We start from the raw sequence: 22107 nt of genomic DNA, 5'->3' as shown, positions 1-22107 counted from the left end.
AGTGTTTACACTTTTCTACGGCTGCTTATGACCATGGCTAGTGGAGCTTTGTTCACATGCAACAAATAACTTGTGGAACTACAACACTTTTGCACAACTGGTCTTTATGGTGTATCAACTACATTATGTTGTGTAAAATATCTGAACATGAAATTATTAACATATATCTACTAGATCAGAATTTGTAAATCAATGGGAATTTGTGTGTGTTTTTCTGAGACTGGTGTTTTTGAGCATGAAGGTGTTTGGCTGAAATCCAGCTTGAGGTGCATGAAGGAACCTGGTGGTTGTTTAAACAGGAAAGCAGGCCAGTCTGGGGTATGTGTTGTCAAGAGGCTCTATACATGTGTTCTGTTAGTTAAACGTTTTTGCATTTTCCATCTCTACTTTGACCTACTTTACACAAGAAACTGACCTGGCAGTTTGGAAAGGGAAATTAATTTTTAGCAAACAGCATACGGTATGATGTGAAAGCAATGCACATGCCTGACACAGCTGTACATTTGAAATTTGTATAAATATTGCTTTAAAATAGACTGGAGCTCATATTGCTCTTTGGAACAGCAATTTATGGTCAATAATATGTTGACAAATTGAAAAAAAAAAGAGTGTGATGTGTAATCAGGTTTCATTTTCATTTCATTTATAGTTGTTGAAAACAAATTTGAAGAGTATATTGACTCACATGTTGTTTTTAGTAGATATTTAACGGACTACAGCAAAGTGTTTTGGTTTTGGTTGTCACGGTTAATCCATGCCAAAAGTAGCACAGGTCTATACACGTTATTCTCACATTTTGTTATTAGATGTTCCACAGCTTACAGGATCGCAGCTACAGTACAGGCTTATGAAGGATAAACAAGGAAGGCACCAACCAGTAACGTGAAGCCAAAGAGTAAAACTGACACCAAGCCACAAATTAAATTCTGGCAGCTATTCATTAGGTTCAAGTAAGACTTGCATGACCAAGTAGAGCATGCCGGCACTTGACAGCCGGACTCAGTGAACCAGAAAGAGAGACGGTAAGACAGTGACAGCAGAGAGAGACAGAAAAACTGTTTTCTGATCTTCTTAATTCTACAAATCCAGCCAGGAGTCTGAATATAAATCTGGCTTAACACGTTTTATCTTGCACAAAATCAATACATCTACAGTATGTTTGTACAGTGCACCTTAACGCATAAACAAACTGCCCACTAGTCTGTGTATCATGTTGCATCCATAGATCAAATCAGGAATCAGTCTCATAAATCTGCATAAACCGTCTGGATGTGACTGTTACTGACAAAGACCTGCACTGGCTTCATTCTCACATCCTCATTCTGACCTACAGGACAAAATACAAGAGAAAGCAGAAGAGACAAGTTTTGGGTATTCACAGTCAACAGCAACTCTTTGCCTGAAAACAACTCGGTGTCAGCTTTCCACCCCTATCTCTCAAACTCTCCACTTCACCCCCCCATCCAGACCTGTGGGTGGCATGTGTTTACCATCTCACCATCTACCCCGTCTCCCTCCCTCCTCTCCCTCTCTCTCCCTGTCCCAAGGCCACTCCCTGTTTGTCTGCATGCCACCAAGGTCTAACTCAGCCGGGAGAAAACACCAGCAGTGGACATGTCTGTCTGTCTGTCTGTCTGTCTGTGTATCTGTCCGGCTGTCTGTCTGCAGGCAGTATCTGGGATCTGCAACATTAAACCAGACGCACAAATATCAAGGACACTGTGCTTTGAGGTGTCGCTCTTATTTTAACGCTATGGGTATGAAACGCTTGCTCATGTTTAAATCCTTCAAACAATGTTCCTGAATTATTTTGGTCTTGAACTCCTTGAGACCATGTATCTAAAACCTACAATGTGCCTGAAAATGATAATCTGAAGTGTTTTCTGTCCTATTTTACACCTCATTCATATTTATAAGAACTCAACAAAGCCTGAATGTGGCTGCTGTTTTAGTTTTCTGACCCCAAACATTACTGTTTTGGTTCATGTTTAAGCCACAGCAAGAGACAAAACATAAAATCTGCAGCATCTCAAATACATAGAAATTAGCATCTTTAGAGCCAGATGTTCCTCTCAGAAGTTGGTGGAGAAGAAAACAGAGCTAAAATAAGAATGAGTCTAACTTACTGTATGTTCAGCAAGATGCTGGAAATAGGACTCCAAATCAATGGTTAATGTTTCTCCATGAGTAATCAAATAATTGTTGACTAACAGTTTCATCATATCAACTCCTATGTTGATGATATTTCACTGTTGTGTATAAAAATAGTTTCCACTGCTCTAAAGCAGCCAAAACGTTTTGAAAGTATTAAAATATAACCAATGCCAAATTATCAATCATGCAGAAAAGTGCACTCTTCAATGTCTAACACTGCAATGCATTATGTTTCTGGACTGTTAATACTGGTGCATGATGAGAATGGTGAAGGTTGGATGGTACTTTTAACTTATTGTTCTACGTGCAGTAAAAATAAACGGTATGCAGAGTCACTGTAAAATACATGTGAAGGAGTACGAAGTCCAGTGTTTTGTCTGAGAAAGTTAGTATAAAATGTTATAAAGTTTAAAGGGACAACGAGGAGTTTCTATTCGGTTATAAAAAAGTCTCACGTTAATGTGGATGAATCTCCGCTACCCACACTGGTTAATGGGCCCATTTTCGATAAATATATCGTTCTGTCTCTATCGTTATTTTGTTATTATTAGTGGTGGCGGAAATGCTGGTCGAGCCGACCAGCGTTTCCTTAATGAGAATAACGCAGCTGAATGGCCGTAAATGGTCAGAACTACGACGGTAACTGAACGTCTTTGAACCTCTGACTTTTGAAAACATGAGTCCGTCTTGCGCCGGTCAAATAATTTTACGGTGCGCGCGGAGGCTCATAAATGTAGTGTGAAAACGCTTTGCTTTTCCAAAACTAGGGACAACGAGGAGTTTTGGATTGGTTTTGGATTTGGATTGGTTCACATACCGTCGTAGTTCTGACCATAAACGGCGATTTGGCTGCGTTATTCTCATGACTCGCCACGAAGGAAACGCTGGTCGACTCGACCAGCATTTCCGCCACCACTAATAATAACAAAGTAACGATAGAGACAGAACGATATATTTATCGAAAATGGGCCCATTAACAAGTGTGGGTAGCGGAGATTCATCCACATTAACGTGAGACTTTTTTATAACCGAATAGAAACTCCTCGTTGTCCCTTTAAATTTTCAAGTAAAGTACCTCAAAACTAAGGCAACTACAGTAGTAGAAAGGGGGGTGACATACTAGAATTTACCTTTACTCGTGGTTCCTATTTAAGATTAATTTATGATGCCTGTAACAAAAGTACTGTAAAGTGACACAAGTTCAAACGGCACATCATCTGGTTGAGGTGGTGTGGCTGGCTGGAATTGAAGGGACTTGGCAGGAGGCTTTGGGCTTTTTTTTCTCTTCCATGCTGGTTAACAGGATGTGCAGCAGGGAGGTCATGGAGTCTCCAGGGGAAGAGAGGCCTCTGATTTACACACTCTGATCCCAGCTATGACCTGTGTCACGGCCCTCAAATTTACAAATGGGGCCCATAGGACACAAGGAGGGGATGCCAAGAAGACAATCACCCCAGAGGTAACTAGAGGACATCCCCTGCCCTTCTCACTCTGTTGGTTTGTGTCCTCTTTCTCACAAACTCCAACCTAACTGATCACTGAACTTTAGTACACCCTGCCTCGCTACAGAATTTCCTTGTTTCCTGCTTTTAATTGCAGAAGGTGGTGGTGGTCTAATTAGGCTCAAGGGGTACAAGCCAAGAGGGGAGTTTTAGAAAAACAAGTAACAAGGGTGAAAATAAAGGCTAAAGATAATAAGAATTTTAAAAAAAAGTTGGCAGGAATAGCATATCTCTTATTCAAAACCCGCTAATCATGTTTACCTGCTTTAAATCCTCTAATCCATCCAGGAAATAAAAGTACATTATATCCAGGACACATAATTCACTGACAAGATAAAAAAAAATTAGAAACAAATATCTTTGGGAATAGGAATTAGATGAAACCTCTGTATATTTGTTAGAGCAACAACAATCTAGAATAAATAAATAAAAGTCCAGAAAGAGTAAATGTAAGACAGCTTGAGGGATGACAACGAAAAGCCAAGCACAGCTTTGACATTCCTGATTCACTTTTATGTAAGCAAAAGTGCAAAAGGGGGAGACTTCATTGTGCGAAGGTCACAAAAACAAGCCATCCATTTATTTTTTGAAGGCTCCGTCTCCCACAATGCATATGACTTGTAAAATATCTTTGCCCATGATTCCCCGCACAACAGTGTTGCAGTACAAACAGCAGGTGCGCAGACGTACAGACAAAGTGACGGGATGAAACACAGGGTCAGACGCTCGGCTGTTGATAATAACGAAGCCTGTGGTGGAGGGATGTGGACGTGGGGGGCGGAGTTAAGAAAGAGCTGTTTTGAAGCTCTGTGACACATGTCCTTTAGTAAACACTGTCAAAACAAAAGCTTTCTGGACTCGGTCACCTGGTCTGACATGAGTCCTGGCACAGTTTACAGATGTTGTTCCAGAGACAGGTGTGTCTGTGCTGAGGGAAAGTCTGATGTGATCAGGCTTGTTTTATAGCCGCGATACAAGAGGCCTATAATTTTAAACTGACATGAAGCTTTAGATTCAGCTTCACCTGAGAGAACCTATTTCCTCACCAGTTTGCACTTGTTGCCCACCACTACTGAGTGAGAAAACCTCCTATCTGTGTAATCAGTTTTCTCCTCAACATTGCCAAGGGTTTAATGAGAGGACAATCTGTCTATCTATATCAGACATCTTATCCGAACAATTCAGAATTTCAATTTCATGGTCAAAAGTGAATTGTTAAAATTAAAGTGGTGGTTTGATGAAAACAAATTATCATTAAACCTAAACAAAACAAAATTCATGATATTCGGAAATCGTCCAATTAAGTAAGAGGTATGTTTGAAAATTGAAAATGTGGAAATTGAAGTCACTTCAAATGCTGGACTATGCACTCATTGATCCGTACTTATCTTACTGTGTTGAGGTATGGGGAAACACATATAAAAGCACTTTACAAAAGATTTGCATTTTACAAAAAAGAGTCATAGGATGGTTCATCATGCTGGGTACCTTGATCATACAAATCCGTTGTTTTTAAAATCGGGTATTTTAAGATTTGAGGACCTAGTCAAATTCAAAACAGGTCAGATTTTGTTTAAAGCCTGGAATAGGTTGCTACCAATAAACATCCAAAAAATGTTTATGGTCAGAGAAAGCATATATGATTTAAGAGGGAACTGTAACTTTAAACAATCTACCATCCATTCTACCCTGAAAAGTTTTAGCATCTATTTTTGTGGTGTTAAAATGTGGAATAGACTAGATGAGGATATAAAAATGTGCAATAACTTAAAACAATTTAAAAGTAAGTACAAACATACACTCTTGGACAGCTATAAAGAACTTGACAGCTAATCATGGTCTTATTTCATATTAAAGCAATATGTTTTTAATCTTCTGAATTGTATGGAACTACAGATGTACTGTATGACATGAATCACAATGTAAGGGGGGGCTGAACTTGATAAGCTTTGCTTCCTTCAGCCCCTTCTCAAACTTGCACAGTATCATTATTGTTTTGTTTCTTGTTACATAGATTGTTTGTCTTTTGATGTGCTTGTTTGAGACAAATAAAAATCAAATCGAATCAAATCGAATTTGCATGAGGAAAGAAGTCTATCTGGTGTAAAGGTTATGTTGATGTTCTGCCTTTTCTTGTTTCTTTACTCAGTGTTCAGGTTTGGTCTCTCTGCTGAAGAAAAGGAACAGACTGTGTCAATATGTACACAAGAACAAAATGATATACAGCAGTCAATGACACATGCTTAAAACTCAATACTGGAAAAGAACTCGCTGCAGGGTAATGTTTCAGTGGCATCGCATTCTTCTTATCTTCTACGATCCTGGAAGAATTTTGCCTTTAGGTTTACAGAAATGTACAAGCACTCAGCAATTAAAGCTCTGAACTGCTGACACAGCTATGGAGTAAAGAGGATACATCCAGGAAACACAACTGGGTCAATATTTAGCATCAACAAACTAAAATGGAATTTAGCAAGTAAGACTCCAGGTTTGGGAGCAAAAATATTTACCAAATCCTTTCAAGACAGGTGACTCTAACCTTGTAGCATTTCAGGTTTGCTTTCACCTGTCATTAGAGCCAATGTTTGAATATCTACTGTGGGTGCATATGGACAAAGAATGTGTCATCTCAAATTAAGACTGACAAGTGAAATAAACACTAAATACCACAACAGATAATAGCTTGAAAACTGCTTCACATGCTAAAGCCATAACTGTTATCATGAAACAGCTTCTGGTGACTTAGTCCACAGAGAGGAATCTCGCTGGCCTGCTTTACCTCTAAAAGTCCAAAACAACCTGTTGCATCCCCGATTTAGATGTGAAAATACAGAAAAATACGAAGCAAAAAGCACTTCCTGAGCACTCCATTTCAATTAGATTTCAGGATGTGAGATTAATGTGGATCAAGGAATCAGTCATTAGAGCTTATAGGGGTTTAATGGAGTAACTCAACAGATGGTTAGAAGTCACAGACTCAGTGTGACAGCTGATAATTCTTTAAGTGTTTAGGTTGCTTTTTCATTAACTGTCTTGGCTTCAAAACACTCTAGTTTCTAAAAAGATCTTGGTTTACAGAAGACCAAGGAAGACCACAGCAAACAAGCTACAACACTCTTCACTCAAGTTATCATTGAAGTTTTGCAGATTTAAATGGGAAGATTGGCACCACTATCACATCTATTTAGTAAATATGAAGCTACAGCAAACAGTGAGTTAGCTTATCTTAGCACAAACCCCGGTAACAGATGGGAGCAGCTAGAGCGGCTCTGTTGAAAGGTAACAAAGCCCAACGACATCTTTAAATCTCACACATGAACACATTAGTCTTATTTCTTCAGGGGGCATACTGTAGTTTTTACAGTGAGGTTTGCTGTCATCAAGCAGGAGACAGGAAATGGTTAAACATTTTCAAACTAATTGAACAGCTAGGCCGCGTTTGTTAACTTCAGGCAGGGGAAGGTTTACTATTTCTCTGTTTTTCAGTGCAGTTTTCAAACAAATGTTCAGTTTTTTGTCCTTTCTGCATCAAAACTAAGAGACATAAGTGTGTGATTTGTGCAGAGGAGTGCACAGCTGCTGTGGTACAGTTATAGGTCAGAACCTCTTCAGTTCTGGAAGAACACTTTGTAATTCAAGCCTCCTTTCCTTTTCCTTCTCCAAACCACCAGCTGCTTTGCACTTGACAGTAAGAGGCTCGCTGCCAATACCCACATCTTTCCCAGAACAGGCCCCATTCACGGTTAGATCACTCTTCAGTTCGAGTGTCTCCTCCATCTGACCTGCTTCCACCTCCACTCCCGTTGATTAAAATTAATGGGGAAATGAATTAGCATCTTTGTGATCAGTAACCTACACCCACAGCCTCAAGTGCTCCTTACTATGTGGTAAACATAGTATGCGTGCTTGAATGTTCTACAGGAGGCCAATTAGTTCATGGGAATCGGGCTTGATAACTGGGGCACACACTCGCCAAGGGGCTGGTTTTTGGGGACAAAGCTGCATCCACTGAAACTCTGGGGAGACTAAACAGCCACTGCTTATCGCATCTGAGGCTTTTGGGTCCATTAAATGTATAACTCTGGTTCTGGAGAGCTCATTTAGCACCTACAGCTGCCCTATTTGAGCAGAATTCCCAGACAATGTAAATGTCTGTTTGAGTTATTTATGGCAACTGCGTTTAGCATGGAATTCAGCCTTGACCTTGGTAAGTTGTTTTGGTCTCCAGTGGGATTTTCTCTGTCAACACTGCTGGATTCAGGCCATATACATATAGACATGCTTTTGACATGGTAATATCCCAAATAGTTCATAGTCCCACTGTAGGTACCCATTAATACAGTGTTGAAGGAAAGTTTTGATATTTAAGAAATATGTTTCATTAGATAAGACAACTGATACCACTCTCACATGTGTGTAACTAAAATGTGTGTAACTCCAAGGTTTCAACCAGGTGACAGCTTCTATCCATAGCTTTATAGTCAGTGGATATAAGGAGCATTACTGATCTTCTCAGTAAATTGTCATCAAGAAGCTTAGCACACAGAGAGGAGAGTAAAGGAGAAAACGCTGACCTGGCTCTGTCTGAGGGTCAAAAAAAAAATGTGCGTGTTACATCTTGAACACTTAATCTGTGCAGAAGTGGAACAATGGATGGACGGCTGTTTCCCAGTTTCCACTGTTTATGCTAAACTAATCTGAGCTAACCATCCTTCTGGCTGTGACTGCTGCAGTTCTTCAGTACAGTCCGTCATCAGCCCACATATTGTGTTGCATGAGAAACAGATTCAGCGAGCTGAGCCGGGGCTTTGTTTCACTCATGTTGTGTAAGTCCGGGCTTCCTCTCTGGAAGTACAGAAGGATGAGGGCTAGAAAAGACTTAAGAGAAACGACTCCCTGTGCTATTTTTTCCGCCCAACAGCCTTTACACTAAATGCCTAGGTTAATCACTCAAGAGAATGATTTCTTATGTGTTGCTTTCTCCTAAATGAAGCCACTGCAGTAAATCTGAAGGATCAAGTTTAATACTGCTTGCACTCTTGCAAGATTAGCACTTCTTTGTTTGGTGACAGGGACAGAGCCTAACCCCAGAAATAGCGTAAAACAGTGTAGAGAGAAACAACTGACAGCATACACATCTGCTGAGGTTAACCACAGTCTAAATGTATTTACATTATCCAAACTGGGATATGCGTACATTCTGTACTTTTCTGCTTCCTGCCAGCTGGGACACTCATTTAGTCCATGAGCAGTGAGAGAAGTGAGGGGGAAAGCGTCTGTGGAAGTCAAGAGGTATGAGGGACGTCCATTAGCAGGGGCCTGTTCCCCACAATCCAGTCTGAGAAGTAAAAGTATCTCATGGCAAACGAATACTGACCCAGTGAAGCAGAAGCAGTAACAAAAACACATTCATTTGTATCACGTAGCACATGTCTGCGCATGTGTAAGCTGAGATCTAGCCTAAAGTCTGTAACAGGAGAATATGTGTGTATGTGTGCATCTAAGCATGCAAGAAAGATACATGAATGAAATACTGAAATGTGTGTATGTGTTCATTAAAGTCTTCGGTCCACTGCACAAACAGGCCAGTGGACAGCAGCTATGTATTCTTTTGACTTACATAACTTGTCTTATGTCACAAAGTCTTCGACCTCAAAGAGAAGAAACAGCTACATGCTTCTAATATGAGCAATTTAGATCCTGCACACTTTGCAGGATGTTAAAATAAAAGCTTACAAAATGGAGATATCTAAAGCCTTGGAAAAATGCAGAAATTAAGCATTTGTGTGGGAACTGAGGGGGTCTCTTGGTACATGCTGATGAATAAGTGGGACCATCTTCGTACAAGGAGAAGCAGGGGTCCACACAGGAAATCTCTAATACCCTCTCGGCCCGGTCCTGTCCGTGATGAACCGAACCCGAGGTGAAGAGAGTCACACCCACAGGTTTTTTCATTTGTTTCGGTGCAATGTCACATTCAGTATGCAGCTCCTGGGGCACCAATAGTGCACCAGTCACTATACTGTAGGTGTAATGAATGGAGACGTGAGCAGAGGTCACTCTGAACAAGGAGGCGGGTTATTCTTTAGCTAACACCACTTGGGGGCGATAGTGCGTTGCGCCTGGCTGCTCATGACACACAATGGTAATTGGGGAATTGGTCAGAGGGAAACGTTTTCTTCTGCACGTCTGCTGATGCCTGCGTATGAATGAGTTCATATGTGTATCTGTCAGGAGGTATCGTCTGGCCTTCCTGATTTATTTGCTAATTGTAAAGGAGATGTCTCTGAAACGCTGAGGTCAAATCATGGTTTTGAGGTCATTCGTTCCAATATACAAGGCGATTCTCTTTAAATGGAGATATTCGAATATGTGAAACTGACTAATGGTGACATTTTTATAAGCACAGGTGCAGACATCACATCTCCCTAATGTTCAACCACATTTACTTCTCCAGTGCGTCCTGACCAATGCTTCTACTCAATCACAAGACAGTCATAAGCTCTGGCAGTCACCAGCCCCTGGACATCAGTGGCCACACAGTCGGCTAAAAAAGGTCTGCAACTCATGAATATCTTATTATATAAGAAAAGTAGGACATAGGAAAGGTGATGCTGGGTTACCCAAAATGACTTTAAGAAATGTGATGCAGGCAGATCCTCATCTTAAGACATACAGTATTTGTGCCAAATCTAGTGCCTTATGCAGATAATGGTTGGATGCTTGCTTGGTTATTCAAAGGCTGAGATCTCAATGGTGTGAACAGGAGCATGCAGGGTGAAATTTTCTTTTCTTTTATCTATTTATTTTTTGTTTCTTTTCCTTCATCTTCAGGTTCTCAAGTAGCTTTATTCTGGATTATTTACACCACAGAAATACATTCAGATATGTATTTCTGGCAGACACACATGGAAAAATCAACAAATATGAAATCTCTAATAAAATAGTCCCAAATGGAAAAAATCACAGATCAGCGTCTATCCATGGGAACTGGAGGTCAACAGCTCTAACAGCCTCCAGCACCTGTTTTTTTTTTCTTCTTCTTCTTCTTCTTCCCTCCCTCTTTCCATCCACTTGTACATGACTAAGTCTGGGGGCTGCACTGGGATTTACAGATGTTCTGTGTTCTGAATCTGGGTAAAAGGTCAGCATGCCGGCTACAGATAGGAGCGGCCATTTTGGGAAATTGAATAAGCAGCTGTGGCGAATCGTGGATCCGGTCATGATCAGTGACACAGGACTGTATGGCTTTGTGAGAACAAACGAGAGGATACTGAGCAGACAAGATTCCTGAAAACCCTGCACATTACTATTACACAAAGAAAACTAATGTTTATTCAATTGAGTTGTTTAGTCTGTTTTCAATGTCAATACATTTCTTACTTACAACGTGACGATTAGTCTGTTGGCTCTTGTTTGAACTGGTTTCAGCAGTGCTCTGGATGAGCTCCAGCTGTGGAAATCTACTGAACATTTTCACTGTAAACTGTACGTCATACAGTTATGAGGAATTTCTACATTTCTGGAGTATTTTAATGTCATGTTAAATTATACTTTTACTGCACTACATTTTGAAAGAACACATTTGATATAATACTGACATAATACAATTACTATATGTAATTCTAATCATTTTAACTAATTATAATGAACATTTATTCGTTAAAAAAATTGGTAATTTTTTTTTTCGGATTATGCTTCCAAGTGGTATGTTGATAATATTTCAGCTACTTTACAACCTAAAAATTATAATCACGAAATCTCAGAATCAGAAAAAGACTACACTAATAGGAATAATTAATAAGTTTTGCGTAATTGCTGTGAACAATACATTTACTTAGGCCTCTTACTGATGGAGTATTTCCACACCAGGGTATTACTACTTATACATAGATTATAATACTCCCACTGATGAAATCAATATGATTTGAATTGCTGAGTATCTCGTTAAATTGTTACGCAATTCTGTCTGCAAAGTTAACATGAGCATGAGTCATCCAGCAACTACACTATCAAGAAAATCTGGATTTCGCCTGTAACACATTCAGCCATTATTTGCAACATCTGAACATCAGAAAGGTTTTGTCATGTCAATTCTCAGTACGCCTGACATAACATAAAAAGCTAAAAAAAAAAAAAAAAAAGGTCTGCAGTCCATCTCTCACAGCCTCACTGTACATCCCAGTCACAGCCCTGCCAAGTTCTGTAATGTCCCAGAAGAATGCAACAAATGCAACGAGGCACGTACGTTCTTGAGGCTGCATGTACAGTCATGACATTAATGTACCAGACTCAAGTTCAGCTATTCGTATGTTCCCCCTTTAACCTGATCCACACAGGTACTTTCCAACCCTTCTCATTCAATGACAGGGAACTGTCGCTGAAAGCAAAAGCAAAAAATGAATCATCATACTACAGTTCCTTCAGTCTGTCAGTTTGAACAAACAAAAGCAGATCTGTCCACAACAACCTCAGGGTTCCTAGGAAATTAAAAGGGCTGTCTAGCTTTTGGCGTGAAAAGTCTTTTTTTTTTTTTTTCTTTTTTTTCAGTCATTGCTGGCCCTAGTGGAAACCGCTCTCTGCCAAGGCTTTAGGAAAACAATGCTAATAACGTTTGGTACATTCCAGGCGCATACATGAGGGCTGTAATTCCTCAGCACAGTGTTTCCCATCTCAGCACCGTCAGCAGTCTCCCAGTTACCTTTCACCTACTTAGTCTGGGCTACAGACAGGAGAGGGTTAAACCAGCTCCTTCTTTGTGGTCTGGCCCCAGATCACATATGGCCTGTGATCTCTGTAAAAAAAAAACCATACTGGCCGTAATGTGGGCATTCTCTGCTGTGAACTTTCCCCTAATTCTCACAGTCCTCACAGATCAAATCTTTGCGGAGGAGCCCCTCAGGCCACATCATTCGCATGTTCCTCTCCTGTCTGTGACTGACTTCATTCATTCTTTGCATTGTCCAAGAGGAGATAGACGGGAAACCCTGACACACTTGTTCTACAGTAGCTGTTTTATGGCGGGTTTTTAAGAATGTTTTAATTATGATGTAATCCTTTTTTCTGTCTGGTCAGTAAAATCACAAGACTGCTTTATTCAGTGTAGTAAAATTTTTATTTTACATTTTTTAATAGGATTATTGGGAAGGCTAATTACTGTAGTCAAGTGTGTTATGTTAAAGAGAAACTGGGGATTACAAGAAATTATTTAATTATAACAGAGAGTAAAAGTATCTGTTTTCAAAGCTATATAATAATCTGCTGTGCATAAATCAATGCATATCTTTTTGTTGTATGGATCATTCATGGCTCCTAATTTTGCCTGAATTCTTCACAAGTCTTGTGAGGAAACTACGTAGGAATTAATGTGCACATTTTTGAAAATACAAATCTGAATATCATTAAACTAACCAAGGATGTTGGTTAACACAGAACATGATCCTATTGGACACAGGAGCAAATACAAGACAGGTAAGAAAAGGAAAATACAGTTATAGTAAAATCAATAGACTGAATTAACAGGAGGAAAAAAAATCATCCAAATGGCAGGAGGATACAGGGCATGATGGAATATATGGAAAATGTTTCTACTGGACAAGGAAGGGGCTCAGAGACTCCACTCAGATGGTGATGGAGTCCACTCTATAAAGGTCTGAGCTTCATCTTTCACCGGCATCAGTGTGGGTGGTCTGCTCACAGCCCATAACGGTATTTACTACTTTCACTTTCACAATTCAACTACAGTTAAAGGCTGGTTTACAGTGAACGATGTTCCCTGATGTTTTTAAATGGCCTGTTGGATCAAGTTCTACACACCCACCCTGGTTTTACCGGTTTTACAGTGACTGTGAATATAGATTAAATATTGATATACTGTATTTTTTAAGCGTAATCAGAGTTTTGATATCTTTATCAACCAATTTCAGACTGTTCCTACGCTGTTGAAAGGATTACCTCACCACACATCTCACACTTCGTGTTAATGCAGCAGTACCTCACAGAAAAGGGTTTGTTTCACAGCTGGGTATATCAATTGTTTAGTTTCCTCCAGCAGATAATGTAGTCCCTGTCCCCCACAGTGCAGAGATGAAAGCCAATCTTTTTGTTATATCATGTCCCTCCTCCGCCTCCGACATGAATAGTTAACAGAGAGGTGGAGGAGGGACGGAAACCTGAGAGTAGCTGCACCCCTCCCTCTCCCCAGCCAGCCAATGGCAGGCAGCTTACAGCCGAGAGTTGAGGGCTGTGAAACTATATAACAGTGGTGGTGTGTCTGATCCGCCAGGAGCCTGAGCTCTCAAATTGAACTTAAGAAGACAGGGCAGGACACTGCACACTTCTGCAACAAGACAACACATATTTCAAAGCAAGATTTCAAAACTTCAGGACAAGCGCAGAAATGAAGACAACACTGGCAACTCTGACTCTGTGCCTGGTGGTGCTCCTGGCCACAGGTTTCCCTCTGGAGAGGAAAGGAGGATCATCCAGCAGCAGCAACGGCAAGGAGAAGCGTGTACAGTACGCGGCATGGGATGATGTGAATGTCATTGCCCATGGTCTGCTGCAGCTGGGCCAGGGGCTGAAGGAGCATGTTGACAAAACCAAAGTCCAGATGAGGGACATTTCCACCAAGCTGAAAGTCTTCAATCGTACAGTGACAGATCTGGGAAAGGAAAGCCAGCGGCTGCGGGTAGAAGGAGAGGCCCTGAAGGTTCAGGCCCACGGCCTGGAGGACAGAGAGGGGCAGCTGCTGAACGTAACGGCCGAGCTGAAGGAGAAGGCAGAGGAAATGCAGCAGGAGAGGAGGACAATGAGTGAGAGGATGAGCCGGCTGGAGAGGAGAGTGGACAGCATGCTGCAGGGAGACGCGGCGCCGCTTGATTCAAACACTGGTGCCAAGAACAAGAGCGATGTTCGCAACATCCAGGTGAGGATGGAAGCATTTCTGTCTTTGTGGTTTTGATGATGGTAATTTCTTGAAGTAATCAGAAGGATGTTAACAAGTAGTGTGGTCTGGATTAGTTTCTGTCTTACAAACATTACCACAAACCTAAATATTGATGCTGGACTGCAACAGATGGTTAAAGGAAAGCTGAAAGTTGGTGGATGTACAGTATATGCATGGATAGTTGGCTTTTATGGTTGGACTTTGTCTCTCAGCTCAAGGGCACTGAATGAAAATGCATAGAGGACAAGCAGTGGGTGGTGGGTGTGGTGGAGTGGAGTGGAGAAGAGAGGGGTTGGTTAACAAGCCTGCAGGGGTTGGAGGACAGAGTGTGCAGTACGTGCAGGGAAAGATTAAACGCTGCCAGACAAAGAGATCTGCAGGCATCAGCTACAAGAATGTGTGAATAATTCTCCACAGCTGTCACATTTTACAACCTGGAGAGACTCGAACATGCCTCACACAGTTGAAGGGGCTTATGAGGGCTGTGCTGTCTTTGTAGTTCTGCTTCTACAGTGGAGTGTGAGGCTGAGAGGCTTTATAGTGGGATGGAAAAGCGGTGAGGGAGTTACATAACCACACCACGGACGCTTGGAAAGGGTGGAAATGTCTCCTGCAAAAAGCCCTGTTTGTTGTTAACTCTAGTGTTTCTTGTGGTGGTCACATCAAAGATTACTACTGCACCATGAGCACATTTTACGCACAAGCAGTGTTGAATAAAGTTGAATAAATCACTAAAAGCATGGTACCTTTGTGTTTTTTTTTCTGTCAGATGATGCTGGAGGCTCAGAACAGACGCATTGATGATCTGATGGAGAGGATCAGACTCCAACAGGAGAAGCTTGACAAGCAGAATGTGCGCATCAGAACCCTGCAAAGTCAGGTGAGTTAAGCGTTAACAACCAGCAAACCAACATCTCTTGCAATCCCTTCATCATTTCAAGTTGTGGAGACAAATATTTATTGTTTTGCCAAGTTTTCTGCAAATTTCATGACCGATTCTGAAACTTTTTCAGATCCAGCAGTCACGACAGAGACCCTCCCCGCAGAGCAGCGACACAGACGGCCCAGAGCAACGCGACTCACCAGCCGGTAAGTCAAACCCCCTCCTGACGCCGCCTTAAGTCCACTCACTGGACTAAAATCTGATGCCAAATGTGGCAGGCCATCTGTTTAGTAAACGCCACAAAGAAGCTTAAATCACTGGCAATTAAAATCAAGGAATAGAATCAGTTTGGGACACGCTCCTCTGCACAGCTTGACACCTGCAGATGACCCTTCACAGACTCTGTGGCTTTTAGCCTTTAAATCCTAATGACATTGTTCAGTTAATACAGGATAACAGTAACACAATGGCACGAGTAAAGCAAGTGAGGATAAACCGTTTAAAAACATTTAATTAGGCCAATAATAAAATATATATAAATTTAGTTTTTGTTAAGAGCCTTACTTCTATTACCCATAAGAAAAGACATCTATTGAGATAAATAGTAGAGAAGACGCTAGATTGGGGAATTAGTCACTCTTTTGTCAAGTCAGTCTTTTGTCAGTGGCCCTCATTCTGTTGTGTACAGTCGTTGTATGAGACAGTAAATGATGCCCTCAGTGTGCAGCAACGCCACACAGCTGCTGCTCCCAACTGAACTGAGCTGTGACTGGAGCAGCAGTCATAATGAGTGCTTTCATCCACACTGTACCAGACTGGATACACTCCAACTGGGCAACAGCGGAGAGTCCCACCAGCTTCCTTAACCCACCACATTTCTGTCTCACTTTAATGTTTGTTTAGTCTTCACACAGCAGGATGAGGGAGGTGATGCGAGGAAGAGGGGAATAAAAACAGAAATCCAAACCCTATTGAATAGGCAGTTTATAAGGATGAGTTTGGGTGAATGAAACTGGTATATCAGCGTCTGATGGCCACAGATGAGAAGTGGGTGAAAGGTGAACGTGGCTGAGGCAACAGTTGAGTTCATTCAGTCGGGAAAAATCACAATAACACCTCAGAGCTCTGACATCAGCAGGATTTGAGGAATGAGGAAAAGGAACGAGTTTCTCTGGCAAGGTTTCAACTGGGGGAAAGGTTGCCGGTATTTGAGAGCGTTCAGTTAGGGTCACACAGCTCAATGGGATTTCTCACACTGATCATTTCTGTGGTGTCGAGGGGAGGGGTGGGGTAGGGGAGGGAAGCCTGGAAAACGCAAAGGGAGGCTTTGTAGAAATCTAGCATGCAATGTTCCTCAGATTACTGTCCTTGTATCCAAGCCAAGAAAAAAAATGAGGGAAAACAAGGTGGAAAGTGGGAAAAGCCAGTCTAAATTTATCTGTGAACTTTGTACAGATATCCTCCACTTCACTGTTTCAAAGACCCAGACCCCCCCCTTTTAAGACATCCAGCCTCTGTGTGTAAAACAAACATTTGTACATCCCTCAAGAATGAGCAACCTTTCCCCTAGATCTGTCAAGGAGTCAGACTATACCTCCCCCCCTCCCCATCCTCCCCCCACACCTCAGTCATCCTCTCCTCCCCCATCCTTACACACAAACACACCCTCCCCACCTCCACCTCCTTCTCCTTTACCATTGTAATGAATGAGAAGTGTGCCAAAGTTCAGGAGAACCCCTGACCCTGGGGCAGACTACAGCCACAACTGGCCAGAGAGAGTTCATGCCTCTAGAGGAAAGGTCGTTAGACAAAAACAAGGTTTTGTGTTACTGCGATCAGCTGGTGTGTTTACACCCAAACAAAAGCCAGGCGAATATTTATTCAAAAAAAAAAAAAAAAAGATATTACTTGCAAGTTTTTGTTCTGTAACTGTATTGAACAGCATCATGTGATGATGTCATACAAAAAAAAGAGGGAATACTGGAGACGTGCTATTTGTCTCGTGCCTCATTAGCCACATGACAGACTCAATTGGCTCCGGAGTCCCCTGCTTTGTGTTCCTGCAGTCTCAGATGTCCCTTTACAGCCACAACCCCCACCCCTCCTCCTCTCACCAGCCTCTGATCACTCCCCATGCATGCGCCAGCCATGCACCAGCCATGCACCAGCCATGCACCAGCCATGCAATCCCCCATCACTGAGAGGCTGCTGTGCACGTGAGAGAGGTGTGACAAGCCAAAGAGAGGGGGAGCAGAGACAGAGCAAAGGGAGGGGGCTTAGGAATGTAAAAGCTAGTAGTGAGTAACTCAATAGACTGGAGGGCCAGGCAGCCATAAAGAGGGAAGTCTGCTTGGGAACTGGGAGAAAGGTCATATTTATAACCGAGAAAGAAGTTCTCACTCACTCTCTCCCTTGTTAAGGCTAGGTCAAAGGCTCTATCGGGTACACATGCATATCTCCAGACTTACTGATAAACTCACTTAGAGTGATAGTCGTATTTGCAAACACTCCGCTTTCGCAGCACAGAGAAACCTGTCGCTGAGGTTCCCTAACTGTGAATGACCTACTTATCAAAGCTTGGTAAAGTAAACAAGCTCAGATTCACAAGGTTCTCTTTTAACACAGCACACATGACAGAATAAAATCTAAAAAAAGAAAAAAGGCTCCAATTTAGGAAACGTACAACAACAACAACAACAAAAAAGATAATTCCATGACCTTATTCCACTTGCCACATTGGGCAGCAGTCCAGCAAATTCTGCCTCAGTTTAACAAACACAGTGTACAGCTAAAGAAGAAAAGATCTGTTAAATGTGTCACATGTAAATAGCATAACTATAAGTGTAGGGTGTTTACACTGCTTGCACTGTGGGTTCTTGTTGTAGAGATATGATACAGAACTGTTTTTCTTAACATTGAGCTTTTTCCCTCTTTGTTTCTATTGTAGAAATGGCATCAGACTGTCACGAGTTGTTCCTGAGAGGAGAAACCACAAGTGGAGTCTACACCATCCAGCCAATAAATGCTGAGCCCTTTAAAGTCTTCTGTGAAATGACAGCTGGTAAATAGAGTTAAACTTCCTACCAATTTTGCCAGAGGCTGTTTTGACTGATTAAACCTTTTCTGATCAACGTCTCTCTGTATTTCTTTCCAGATGGTGGATGGACAGTGATCCAAAGGCGCCAAGATGGCTCAGTGGACTTTGACCAGCTATGGCAAGCCTATGAGGAAGGCTTTGGCAGCCTGAATGGTAAATACCCCTTTGACTTTGATCTTACTTTCACCGACTCCAGGTGCTGGGTAGCCTGGCCAGGAGCAGATTAGTTCAAACAGCATTACAGTATTTACAACCAGCGTATCAGTGGGAAGGAGACTGTGTCCAAAAGTATCTTATCTCTGACTTAAAACAAAGGCAAGAGTGTTTCAGCTGTGGGTAGTTTTCTCACATTTTCTCTCCCCAACTTCCTCTTTGTCTGCAGGAGAGTTCTGGTTGGGTCTAGAGAAGATCCACTCCATTGCAAAAGATGGCGGCTACATTCTCAACATCAAGCTCTCTGACTGGGGGAACGACTTGGCATCCGTCCGCTTCCCCTTCCAACTGGGTGGAGAGGAAACCAAGTATTCGCTCAAGATTCAGGAGGCCGACACTTTCAGCACCTTGGAGAGTTCCCTGGGGGCCGACGCCACCTCCGGCCTGCCTTTCTCCACCAGCGACCAAGACAATGACCAGAAAAACGATACCAACTGCGCCAAACACCTTTCTGGTGAGTTGAAAATGACTATCACAATGCTAAACCCCTCTATTTCAATTGATGATGTTTCTTCACAAGATTAAAAGTACCTAACCTGATGTTGTTCTTTGTCTTCTGCAGGTGGTTGGTGGTTCAGTAATTGTGGTCGCTCCAACCTAAACGGTAGATACTTCCAGAGTCCTCCTCCCAAGCAGCGACACCAGAGGAAGCAGGGCATCTTCTGGAAGACCTGGAGAGGCCGCTATTACCCTCTGAAGTTCAGCATGATGATGATCGCCCCTGCTGCGATTGAGAAAAAGTCCTAAAGATTAAAAAGAGACAAAGAGAAAAGGTCAAAAGAAAGAGAAGGGTGAAGAAAGAAGTAGATTTTGGACTATTCTTTCTTATCCTGGTGTTTGGTTGGTGAGATAGAGGTTTCCATTTCCCTGGTTGTCTCCTTGCAAGGAAAACTTCATACCAGAGCCAAGGCCCTCAAAATAGAAGCAAGAACTCAAACTAAATGAGTTCCACGTTTCCACTGCTCTGTTCTCAGAGAGACGAGCAGATTCCTTCCCTGCACCTAAAGCCACAGATGGAAAAAGAGACAAAAAAAAAACATGCAGTGGAACATTTTTGTCAGTTTTGTTTCACCATTGCAGTTGATTATTTTTGTTGGTGTGAGGCAGGGGCCCCTATAGTCAGAGGAGCAAGTCCAGGCCTGTCTGTTGCGCTGTAAGCTGCAAAACATTTCCAACAAGTCAAGACTCATCACCAGACTTGTTGTGTCAACGGTGCTGGAGAGCTGTTGTTGAGTTTGAATGCGAGAAAACAGCTCTGTCAGAACTGCTCTTACCTTATAGGGGTTTCAAGTACAATGCAAAGGCCGATTAAGTGAGCCTTTGAAACCCAGTGGTGCGGACCAAATGGTGACTTAATTAAAACAAAGAGCCATTTTCCACATGAACATGAGGTCAGTGTTCATACGCATTATGTAAAGTTATAAATCACTGTACACTAGGATTATGATGCAGAAACTGTTAGGGCTGATGTTGTAAAGCCGTTCTTGGGGTACTGAAGATCATTCCAGCCTTTTGTACAATATTCAACAGGCAGTTTTGAATCAAATTAAGTATATACTTCACTGACTTAAATTTTTCTGTGGAGATTTTGATAAGTCATATTGACTAGTTTTAAGACAAGCGACTGTGTTTTGTGCATAGTGTATGAAGGAATGTGGTCAGTCTTTTCAGAAATGTAACTGTTACTGATTTGTCTTGGCATTGTCTGTTTTGTCGTGACTTGAGAGTTTGATATTGTAGATGTTTCCTTTTCTTATTTAAATGATGTAAAGAATCAATATATATATTTCTGGTACTGCTTGTTTGTAATTTATATTGTCTTTGTTGTGTTTAACAGATGTAAGATTGTTTTTTTTAAAGAGAAAATACCAATCTTTTGGCCAAAATGAGCCAATAAAATTGATTTAAACTACTCCTGGTTTTGTCTGTGTATTTTATGTGCCACCAAAGGTGTCAGTGTACCCTCATATTTTAGTCAACTGAAAACAGAACTAACAAACTATGGCTGCTACTTTACTAAAAAATAAGAATATTATAATAGAGAAACCAAGCTATATCAAATGCAAGCAAATTAGACTGAAATGGCAAAAGCTGCCAGATTTGTTGCTATTTCTGGTGTGTAGCCTATATTTTATTGCAAACTATAAATTCAATGTAAGGTTTCTCTTTGATTTTTACTTATTCTGTATTAAAAAACCCTGTCTGGGTTTTTATTTGAAAACTGACTGCAGGCCAACACAGAGGAGAGTGAAACCATTTCACTGCACCACACGTGGCGGGTCTCTTGTAGACTTTACCAGCTTAGTCATATTAGCTGGAAGCAAACTTTAGTAGCCTCAAGGTGTCAGTTTTAATTTTCACTGCACCACTTTCTGCTTCCCGGCTGGGCTTACTGTTAATGTGCTTCATCCGCAGTGATCCTCCGAGCACTGACAACTGGTTAAGGATCAACCTCTGTAACAGCTGATCTGATCGAGTGTGCTCTCCACTCACCTTCAAGGTATTGGTATAGTGAGTGGAAGTCAGTGCCTTCCTAGCATGCAACAGGCGTACTAACACTGCAGTGTATAAACACAAGTAAAAGTGTGTAGGTGTGTTTTAACAGTTGTGCATTTTAATCCTGTGAAAGACTGAGTAGTGTGCTATTATGGATATTACTGGTGTAGCTATAGGGCTGGTTCACTACTCTAATTGGTTGTGGTTGGAAGTTGCTATTTTTCTCATGTAACAGACTGTTTGATATGTTAACCTTGAAAATAAGGTGAAATACCATCACATTGCATAGCCCAGTGTCACTTTCTCCCATTGCTTGTTTGTTTTTTTTTACAACCAAAAACATGGAGAAAAATAGAAAAAAGGAATATCTATAAGATAAAATCATGAAATGTTTGATATGTCTGCTGAAAATGTGTAATGATAAAAAAAAATCAACATTTCATATCTACTAATGGAGTAAAAAAAGAAAAGAAAAAAGGAACTTGTAAAGTAATTGTGGCTAAAGGGGTTTAAGTTAATAGAGCAAGTGAAAGTGCAATATATCCCTGAAATGTTGAAATGTATTAAGAAACATAAATTAACATTAAGTTATAATACCCACATTTAGGCTATCTGCCTTAATTTCATACATTGTATGTGCCCCCCATGTAGCCTATCTCTAACTTACTTGTATGCTAACTAAAAAGCATAGAAAAAGTCAGAGCTGAGCTAGCAGAAGCAGTTACTAGGCAACAGGCTAACTCCAGAAAATCACAGGCAGGCAACAAAAAAAAAAAACAGCCCGGCACTCAAAACCTCGTATAACAACAACTTG

At 41.3% G+C, this 22107-nt stretch overlaps 1 protein-coding gene across 1 annotated transcript; it reads left to right on the top strand.

Annotated features, from left to right (window-relative positions):
* Positions 1-13939: 13939 nt before the first annotated feature.
* Positions 13940-20709, top strand: angptl4 (angiopoietin-like 4). The gene is made up of 7 exons (XM_085804205.1): positions 13940-14583; positions 15374-15484; positions 15618-15693; positions 18435-18548; positions 18642-18737; positions 18967-19251; positions 19360-20709. The coding sequence occupies exons 1-7, from the start codon at positions 14056-14058 to the stop codon at positions 19542-19544; spliced, it is 1395 nt and encodes a 464-aa protein (XP_085660331.1). The 5' UTR covers positions 13940-14055; the 3' UTR covers positions 19545-20709.
* The last annotated feature ends 1398 nt before the right edge of the window (positions 20710-22107 follow it).

The sequence above is a fragment of the Trachurus japonicus genome, chromosome 17 (assembly GCF_045865225.1).
Source record: "Trachurus japonicus isolate A0001 chromosome 17, Traja_1.0".
NCBI classification, from domain to species: Eukaryota; Metazoa; Chordata; class Actinopteri; order Carangiformes; family Carangidae; genus Trachurus; species Trachurus japonicus.
The sequence above is the reverse complement of the archived record's forward strand: the minus strand, read 5'-3'. Positions and strand labels throughout refer to the sequence as shown.